We start from the raw sequence: 10,713 nt of genomic DNA on the forward strand, positions 1-10,713 counted from the left end.
TAATCAATGGCGTAAAGTTGTGAGAAACATAATGAATAGTCAAAATAATAAAATGTGTAAAATACCTATTAGTAATATTTCTGAATATTTTACAAATAGGTTTGGTGAAACAAATGACTTAACACCACTAGAGCTTATTGATCCTATATCTTCAGAAGAGGATATTCAGATATCTGAACATGATATAAATATGGCAATCTCAAAAATTAAAGTTGACACATCTTCTGGTCCGGATCATGTAATCATGAGAACACTCAAGGAACTAAAGACGAGTAAAGTACTTTGTTTACTTGCTAATGCCATGTTGAAGTTTAAAAGATGTCCTCATGTTCTTAAGACAGCTAGGACAATTTTACTATTTAAAGGTGGTGAAGAAGACCAGTTGACGAACTGGAGGCCGATATCAATATTTTCAGTAGTGAGAAGAATAATAGAGAAAGGTTCTTGATAAATTTCTCTGCAATTTTGTTAACTTGACAAATCAGCAAGGGGGGTTTATATCTATACCTGGCACTCATATAAATTCATCAGTTATCAACGGGTGTCTTCAGGATGCAAAATTGGAGAAGAACTGTTTCCTTTATATAAGTAAAGCCTAAGATAATATAGGACATGAGCATTTAAAATGATCTCTCTATCATGTGGATATGCCAAATAATCTCAGAGACTTAATTCTTAATTTAATGGAAGATAACATTATCAAAATAGAAACAGGGTTAAATAAAAGTGGTGACATACACCTTAATAAAGGAGTAGCTCAGGGTTCTCCTTTATCCCCGTTTCTCTTCAACTTGGCTATTGATAATATTCTTAAAGAATTAAATGAACCTGAAATAGCCCAAGAATATGGTTACCAGTTATCTCCTACTGTTAGCCCTGTCTCAATTTTTGCCTTTGCCGATGATTTGGCCCTCATTATTAAGGACCTCGAGTTAGTTTATATATTAACGGATTTGACGATTCAAAATTTATCAAAAATTGGTTTGAATATTAACCCCCAAAAATGTAGTCTCATTAACATTAAAAACGGTAATCTCAGCCAAGACACTATCACTTTGAATTGTGGAAATATAATTAATTCTACTCGACCGGGTGAAATCGTCAAATATTTGGGAATTACATTTTCTGCAGAAATTGTATTTGATCAACCAAGTATTATTCGAACTTTTGGTAAAGATATTGACAAGTTAACCACCACTAATTTACTAAAACCTGATCAAAAACTGAATATTATGAATCAGTATATATGGCCTAAGATCATTTATTTGCTCCAAAGTACACCACTGAATAAGATTCCAAAATCTTTCTTACAAGATATTGATAAAACTGTCTGGACAGGTGCTAAGGAAATTGTGGGTTTACCGCATGATTGTCCGAATGACATGCTATATGCTCCGAAGAATCTTCGTGGTCTTGGTTTATTTAATGCTGAATGGGAAGTACACCTCCAACACTATAACACTGCCAGAAGTCTTTTAAAAATAAATGACGAACATCTCCATTTCTGCAGGATTCTTGAAACTGAAAAACAAGAAGCTCTTTCACAATTAAACATTCCCAACAATGCAGAAGCACATTCGATGACAGGCCGAAGTTTAAGATCTGAGTTACGGCGGAGGTCATTTAATAATTGGTGTTGTCTTCCACAAAAAGGCAAAGGAGTGGTAACTTACAGTGAAGATCCAAAAAACAACTCTTGGATTAGTAATAGAAGAGGGATATCATCCTCAGAGTGGACCAATGCCATAAAAATGTCCACAAACATTGCAGCAGTACGATCGGTGCCAGGTCGTTCCTTTCAAGATCAAAAGTGTCGTCATCCAAGATGCAGCGAAGTAGAAACCTTTGAGCATGTTTTGGGTTATTGCCCTAAAGGAGAACTACTGAGGAACAATCGCCACCATAAAGTGAGAAGCTCCATCGCAACCACTCTTCGGAAGGCAAAGTGGGAGGTTTACGAAGAAGTGCACTGCTTGGCTAAGAATGGGTCAACAAGAAGAGCAGACATTATAGCCATCGATCGCCGGAATCAAAGAAGCCTCATTCTTGACTCCACTGTCCGTTTTGAGAAGGATGATCAACAAGCCAATAACGTTAACGATAAAAAGAAGTCTATTTACAACCCATGTATTCCTCACTTCAGTGAGAGATACAAAATGAATATTAATACATGGGAAGTGGAAGAACTTCTTTTTGGCACTAGGGGAACTTCATTTAAGTTAACCAAAACCATTCTCCTTTCTCTTAAATTTTCTAATGAGGACATTAACAAAATTTGTCTAATGGTATTGAGAGATTCATTATCCATTTTACACAATCACTTGTATAATACTATGTAATTTTTTTTTTCACTTCATTTCATTATTCTTCAATGTATTTTCATCTCATGTTTCTCCGAAATCAAATTGTACTTTATTTTTAAATTTATCATTGTTCCGTATTCTCTCTGCAATCATATTGTATTTTTCATTTAACCTCTGCTTTGTATTCTGGATCCTAGTGGTCAGCCATAGATTTCGGCCAGATGTCCCAAATTGTGGAATTTGTTGTTCCTACCTACAATTCCGACCTATACTTTCGACATATATTTCAAATGATACAGAGTACTGGCACTTGCACTTTTGGCTAGATGAACTTCACTCTAAAGGTGCAACCACACAGTTCAACTTTTCTATCAACTTGAAGCATTCAAGCAATGTATGCAAGATTGATATTTAATTTTAATTTATACAGGCCTCTATATATATGTATATATATATATATATATATATATATATATATATATGGGTATACACATACATTGTGAACATAATGTTCAAAATGGCGCACAAAAATCTTCATGTTTCTTAATTAAACACACGTTTTAAACTTAATTCTTTCAGTATTCTTCACAGATTGTATGTGTGCGCACATGGAAAATTGAACCATGTAGATGCTGCTTTACTTACTTACTGGCTTTTAAGGCACCCAGAGGTGCATTGCCGCCCTCACATAAGCCCGCCATTGCTCCCTACCCTGAGCAAGATTAATCCAATCTCTATCATCATATCCCACCTCCCTCAAATCCATTTTAATATTATCTTCCCATCTATGTCTCGGCCTCCCCAAAGGTCTTTTTCCCTCTGGCCTCCCAATTAAGTTAACACTCTATTTGCATTTGTGGATTCGCCCATACGTGCTACATGCCCTGCTCATCTCAAACATCTGGATTTAATGTTCCTAATTACGTCAGGTGAAGAATACAATGCGTGCAGTTCTGTGTTGTGTAACTTTCTCCATTCTCCTGTAACTTCATCCTTCTTAGCCCCAAATATTTTCCTAAGCACCTTATTCTCAAACACCCTTAACCTATGTTCCTCTCTCGAAGTGAGAATCCAAGTTTCACAACCATAAAGAACAACCGGTAATATAACTGTTTTATAAATTCTAACTTTTAGATTTTTTGACAGATTTGTTATTGTTGCTCCCAGGTATTTGAATTCTTCCACCTCTTCAAAAGATAAATTTCCAATTTTTATATTTCCATTTCTAATTAGGAACATTAAATCCAGACGTTTGAGATAGGCAGGGCATGTAGCACGAATGGACGAATCCAGAAATGCATATAGAGTGTTAATTGGGAGATCGGACGGAAAAAGGCCTTTGGGAAGGCCGAGACGTAGATGAGAGAATAATATTAAAATGGATTTGAGGGAGGTGGGATATGATGGTAGAGACTGGATTAATCTTGCTCAGGATAGGGACCAATGGCGGGCTTATGTGAGGGCGGCAATGAACCTCCGGGTTCCTTAAAAGCCAGTAAGTAAGTAAGTATATTTCCATTTCATACAATATTCTCGTCACGAGACATAATCATATACTTTGTCTTTTCAGGATTTACTTCCAAACCTATCTCTTTACTTGCTTCAAGTAAAATTCCCGTGTTTTCCCTAATCGTTTGTGTATTTTCTCCTAACATATTCACGTCATCCGCATAGACAAGCAGCTGATGTAACCCATTCAATTCCAAACCCTCTCTGTTATCCTGGACTTTCCTAATGGCATACTCTAGAGCAGGGCTGGGCACATTACGTGATTCTGAGAAATGAGCACTGTGTGCTTTAAAGAGCTGGTCTTGCGAGCGGTGTGACGTATGCATACTGTACGTCATTTAGTGTTGGTGCAGTGGTGACTCTGCAGTATGAAGGCGAACTTTGAAGACGGAGCTTCCGCTCATACACTAAAGCATCCCACTATTCCCAATGCTTTTAATGTATCATGGGAGGAGGAGTTCTTTTTGGTAGAGAGTAGTGGATTTGCAAAGTGTTTAATTTGGCATAAAACATTCCAACTGATTAAGAAGTTCAATATCCAACGACATTATTCTTTACAACATGCTACTGAATGTGACAAATATGTTGGTAATGAACGCCATAAATTAATACAACTTAAAGAAAATGTTTCTCAGGTACATTATATTAGACTACCTATTTGATATTTACATTTCATTATAAGCTATTATACATTTAGTAATATATTATTTTAAATTATACATGATATATCATAGTATAGTATATTACAGTTCATGATATATAATATGATATATGATATATCATAATACTTGTATAATTTAAAATTATATATTACTAAATGTACTATAATAACTTCTACTGCAATATAAATATCGAATAGACACTCTAATATAATGTACCTGAGAAACATTTTCTTTAAGTTGTATTAATTTATGGTCATATAACATATATCATTATCATATCATATCATATATTGTATCGTATCATATATTATATTATATATTAACAGGATGACAATAATACACTTAGTGAATCGGCTATGAGAATTAGTTACAAAATTTGCCACGAAATTGCAAAGGAATTGAAAACATTCAACGAAGGTGAATTCATCAAGCGATGTTTAATTATAGCCTATTGGCAGATGAACTATGTCCACAGCAAGTAGGGGAAGTGGAAGCCATATGCCTATCTCGTAGAACCGCAGTGAGTAGATTGCAGTATGTGCGTATGGATTATGTAAATAAGCCTAATGATTTGTGTGTATGCATAGAGCGATGTTTATTTCACTAAATTAATAAGAGTGTTATAAATTCTGTAATGTACAATGGATTGATGTAATATCCTTATGAACTATTATGTACTGACAGACTGAATGACTAGAACAACCGTGGGTCTTGTTATATTAATGCAGGGAAGGTAGCTGTAATGCGAGTCCGCCACTGCGTGAGCGTTCTGCTCTGGCTTGGAATTGAAGTGCCTTGCGGAGCAAGAGCAGCTCTGGCTGGCTACATGGAGCCGCTCTCATGCCCGGCCCTGCTCTAGAGCAAAGTTAAAAAGTAAAGGTGATAGTGCATCTCCTTGCTTTAGCCCACAGTGAATAGGAAACGCATCTAACAGAAACTGACCTATACGAACTCTGCTGTACACTTCACTGAGACACATTTTAATTAATCGAACAAGTTTCTTGGGAATACCAAATTCAATAAGAATATTATATAAAACTTCTCTCTTAACCGAGTCATATGCTTTTTTGTATTTCAATTATATTATTGAAACCTGGTTGAGTGGAAGAGAAGGCCTCATGGCCTTAATTCTGCCAGGCAAAATAAACCTACTACTACTACTACTACTACTACTACTACTACTACTACTACTACTACTACTACTACTACTACTACTACTATTACTACTACTACTACTACGCTTTTTTGAAATCTATGAATAACTGATGTACTGTACCCTTATACTCCCATTTTTTCTCCATTATCTGTTGAATACAAAATATCTGGTCAATAGTTGATCTTTTACACCTAAAACCACACTGATGATCCCCAATAATTTCATCTACATATGGAGTTAATCTTCTCAAAAGAATATTCGACAAAATTTTGTAAGACATCAACAAAAGTGATATTCCTCGAAAGTTACTACAGTTAGTCTTGTCCCCCTTCTTAAAGATAGGTATGATTATAGATTCCTTCCATTGTACTGGTACAATTTCCTTTTCCCAAATAGCAAGTAAAAGCTTATAAATTTAGTTAGATAATGCACTTCCACCCTCTTGTAATAATTCTGCTGGAATTTGATCGATACCTGGAGACTTCTACTTTTTCAGATTTTCTATCGCAATTTCGACTTCAGAAAGTGTGGGTTCGGGTATATATGGCTCAGCAGTTTGTATTTCAATTTCGTCCTGATCATTTCTATTTGGCCTATGTATATTTAGTAGTTGCCCAAAATAGTTTCTCCATCTGTTCAGGATTGAATGAGAGTCTGCAAGCAAGTCACCATTCTCATCCTTGATCACATTTACCCTTGCCTGATATCCTTTCTTGAATTCCTTTATACCCTTATATAAATCTCTAATGTATTTATTTTTACTATTTGTTTCTACCTCTTTCAGTTTTTCCTTCAAGTAATCTCTCTTTTTATTCCTAAGTGCACGATTTGCTTCCCGTCTTTTATTGAAATAATTGTCTCTATTTGCCTCAACTGGATCCTGTAAGAATTTCAATTTTGCCGGTTTTCTTTTTTCTACAACCATGCAATAATCTTCATCGAACCACAGTTTCTTTTTCTTAGTTTCATAATAATCTATGCTCTGTTCAGCTGCAATTTTGATATTATCTCGGATATTTTCCCACACCCTATTAACATCTAACTCTTCCTCAACTTCATTGAAACTTGCTAATACGGCAAACCTACCTGAAATTTCGACCTGACAATGTTTCTTAGTTTCCTCGTCCTTTAATTTCGGAATATTGAATCTTCTAATATTAACTTGTTGCTCTACTCGCTTGGCTACTGATAGTCTTTCTCTTAGTTCTTCAATTACCAAATAATGGTCCGAATTACAGTCTGCCCCCTGAAAGTTCGAATGTCTACTATACTAGTATGTCTTCTTTTATCTATCAAGATGTGATCTATCTGGTTATGTGTCAATCCATCCAGAGAAGTCCAAGTATATTTATGTATGTCGTTATGGGGAAATGTACATTTGACAATTAAATTTTTTGATGTGGCAAAGTTGACTAACCTAATTCCATTATCATTACTAGTTACGTGTAGGCTCTCTTTTCCAATAGTTGGTTTAAGAATATCCTCCCATCCTACTTTAGCATTGAAATCTCCCAATAAAATTTTCATGTGATATCTAGGTAACTGATCAAAAGTTGTTCCAATTCCTCATAGAAGCTATCCTTTATATGGTCATCTTTCTCTTCTGTAGGGACGTGAGCATTTATAACTACGATATCGCACCATCTATCCTTAAGTACTAAATACGTAACCTATCACTGATAAATTCGACCTTCTTTATTGATGATTTTAATCTTTTATGAATAAAGAATCCTGTTCCTAATTGGTGATTATCATTTCCTTCCCCATAACACAACAAGTAATCTCCTATTTGTGTTATGCCGTTCCCATCTAACCTAACCTCCTGTACTCCCACAAAGTCTATTCTGTAAAACTAGTTCTTTTGCTATTAATGTTACCCCTCCTGTTCTATATAGACTTGTAACATTCCAAGTACCAAATCTCAAAACCTTATTCCTTTGCCGTGGTTGTGCCAAAGAATCAGTCCCATTCCGAGACATTGTTTGGTTTTGTAACAAGCTGTTTTTTACGGTGATGGGTTATTAGCCCTTCGCCCAACCCCCAAGCTGGAGGACCACCCCTCATCGGCTGTCCGCGACTGCTTATTCAATATATTCACAGCTAGCCTCCATATCTGGAGGCTGTCTCCTCGATCTGCAACCTGAGGACGTGCCATGCCGTGGTGATAGGGACCCACAATACATGGGTAGATGCTGCTTTACAGACAGAAATTCATAACTTTTGACATCTTATACGAAGTCAAACAACGAAATCGTCATGAACTCCAACCTTCACCTTAATGTGTAGGTCAGTCGACAATTTACTGTAAGGACTGTAATATTCAACATGTAAGCTATCTATGAGGAAGTCAAATGGAATAACTTAACTAATTAGACACTCAGAGTCTTTTAGACACAGAATGAAGATTAGGCCTACTAAAGAATTTTCCTCGAATTGTTCTCACTCCTGCCAGATTAGTCAAAATACTATAAGCATTTCATCTACATCTAGTAGATATTCTTGTATACTCTTCTTTAATCAAAAGACAATAAATAACTTACAACATTGCAATATCAAAAAATTTCACAAGGAAGCTTTTCATTAATACCCAGACAGAAATCCAAAAATTTCAAAGCTGTGCATTATGATGAGTCGTCGTAATTGTCATATAGGTTAAACTAATGCACGGTATGTTCAGGTGATGGATTTTCTATAGCACGTGACACTGAAGGTTTTTGATGAAAAAAGCGGAAAAATGGTCTAATTTTCGGAGGGAACGTAGTTTGGAATGTGAAGAATTCATGAAGGACGTCAACTGATTTGAAAACATAATATAGAAAATATATGTAGCGATTAATTTTTGGTCCTACAGAATTATCTGTGATGGTTACCGTTTTGTTATTAATGGAGAAAAATTTGCTCCGATACCGAGGTTCGAACCTGGATCTCCCACTTTTACACACTGGAGTGGGTTGAACTTAGGCTTAGTTTAGTGGTTAAAGCGCCCAGTGCGTAGAACTGGGAGACTCGAGTTCGAATTTTTCTCCATTAATAATAAATATTAGAAAACAGTTAAAAATTGAAAAGAATTGATCGGTGTAGATACCGTAACCTAAAAGGGATTTAATACGTGAAATAAAGAGGCAAAACACTTCAAAATGAACGCGAAACGCATATTCTAGTTCACTTAGTAACTTGTAGGCCTACGCAAAGTATGCCAAAAGTCTAAACCTAACCCAACCTAACCTAACCTGTCACAGATTCGTATATGCAAGACATACGAAAAGCCTAAACTTACCTAACCTGTTACAGATTCCCGCACCGTAGAACTTATAAAAAATGGAAGCTGTAAGTTTCAGTGTCGCTCAATAGAAAAGCACCAATATAGCTACTTCGATGAGCCTAGAACTGGTTGGAACTCGTGACACAATAATGCATCACTCGAAGCAACTAAGCCAGGAAATACTGGGACAGGGTTCCCAGTTCTTCTCTCCCTCTACTGCATACTACACCGTTAACTAGTATTTTCGTAAAATATGAGTATTTTCCCTGGACCAAAAATACAATACAATCACCTGAACTCGCCATACGCTAGTTTTTCCCCACATTTTATTTATGAATCCCCGAAGACTTCATAGAGAAGGTTAGGTATGCAACCATTTGAAAACACCAGATACAGCCTGATCTAGAATATATACTTCATACACTTAAAACAATTATTACCTAATACTGAAATATGCTTACCCTGGGACTGAAGGCAACACCTCGTACACTTCCTTGGTGAAACTTCAAGAATCTTGGCTTTCCTTCTTGTTGCATGGTGAAAAGTATCAGCTATAATAATGGTGAAATCGAATCGTTTTCTTCTTAGAAGATCAAGTCCCTTTCTTCGCAGGATATCAATAAAATGCTTTGATGTCTGGTCCTCAGAAGGGCTAGGACCGAATCTTTCCCCTGAGTCACCCGTTTCTCTGACTTTTCCGTAGACTCGATAAGTTCAAAGCATGTTGAATATGAGTGCGCAGAAAGCAGAGGCACGAGTGATCCAAGTCTGTGCTATTTTAATATCAACATTGTTTCTATTTCATTCCTTTTCAGACAGCCAAGTCCTTCAAAAAACATTTACATAAGCCTGATTAGTGTCATTGAAAGCAGACAAAATACATACATTACTTTTTAAAAATAACGGTGGTTCTTAAATTTGGAGATTAATTTAACATTTTCATATGTGCTAACGAGGGCAATATGTAACATAAAAAGCATTATCCTTCACCAGATATACACATTACGTATACACTATCATATAGGCCTATATACGACCTTCAGATTTTTTATTACAATTTATTGCAGACGTTCAACGCACAAAACTTAAAATGCGTAAATTAAAACCAGATTGCAAATGTTTGCACAGGGAATCTGACTGACTACACTGACAAGCCTGAAGGGCAGCAGAGAAAGCAACAAGCCTTTGTTGATAAACATGTACGCCCTCCATTACTTACGTTAGCATTCTTTTCCTTTTCTTTCGATACGCACGAACGCATACATTTCTTTCCAAAAGTGAACGTCAAGAAAACTGAATTTACGAAGGTATAAAGTGAAATTCTTACCAACAATCCAAAACATACCAAATGCCAACAGTACCCTACTTTTTTTTTTTTTCCTCTCAACCCCAAATCAGGCACCCGACACTCCTATGTTATTAGCATCGTCGATCTATTCGTAGCGAACCTACGGTAACTTACCGAACTAAGCAAGAGAGAGGCTTCGTGGGCTCTGGCGTTGCTATTTCACTCATAAAACGTCTTTGATTTCACTATGCAATGAAAGCTATGGAAGTGACCTCGGCAACAAGGATTGTATACAGCAATAGATATGTCCATTCATTTAATGCTACAATTACCCAGAAGATGGCAATATATTACAAACAGTATAATATAAGGTTACTATAGTAACCACAATTGTTTACATAACACAGCTGGTTGTGTGCATTGCAAGAAAAGTGAAACGTCAAATTTATATATCACTATAATCAAAATAAAATATATTTTTTTTTATATTCAAGCGAAGTACGTTGGAAAGGTGAGTGTTATATAAATAGCTA

At 35.9% G+C, this 10,713-nt stretch overlaps 1 protein-coding gene across 3 annotated transcripts in view; it reads right to left on the reverse strand.

Annotated features, from left to right (window-relative positions):
• The window catches only part of LOC138715325 (uncharacterized), a 131,671-nt gene extending 121,293 nt beyond the window's left edge, over positions 1 to 10,378 (reverse strand). Inside the window, exons 1-2 of one of the 3 annotated variants that reach the window (XM_069848116.1) lie at positions 10,355 to 10,378; positions 9,354 to 9,718 (exon numbers count right to left, since the gene is read on the reverse strand). In XM_069848116.1, coding sequence (XP_069704217.1) covers positions 9,354 to 9,428 — 75 coding nt within the window. In that variant the 5' untranslated portion in view covers positions 9,429 to 9,718; positions 10,355 to 10,378. The other 2 variants (XM_069848115.1, XM_069848114.1) reach the window with 2 other exon arrangements.
• Between the last annotated feature and the right edge of the window lie 335 nt (positions 10,379 to 10,713).

Source organism: Periplaneta americana, chromosome 15 (genome assembly GCF_040183065.1).
Source record: "Periplaneta americana isolate PAMFEO1 chromosome 15, P.americana_PAMFEO1_priV1, whole genome shotgun sequence".
NCBI classification, from domain to species: domain Eukaryota; kingdom Metazoa; phylum Arthropoda; class Insecta; order Blattodea; family Blattidae; genus Periplaneta; species Periplaneta americana.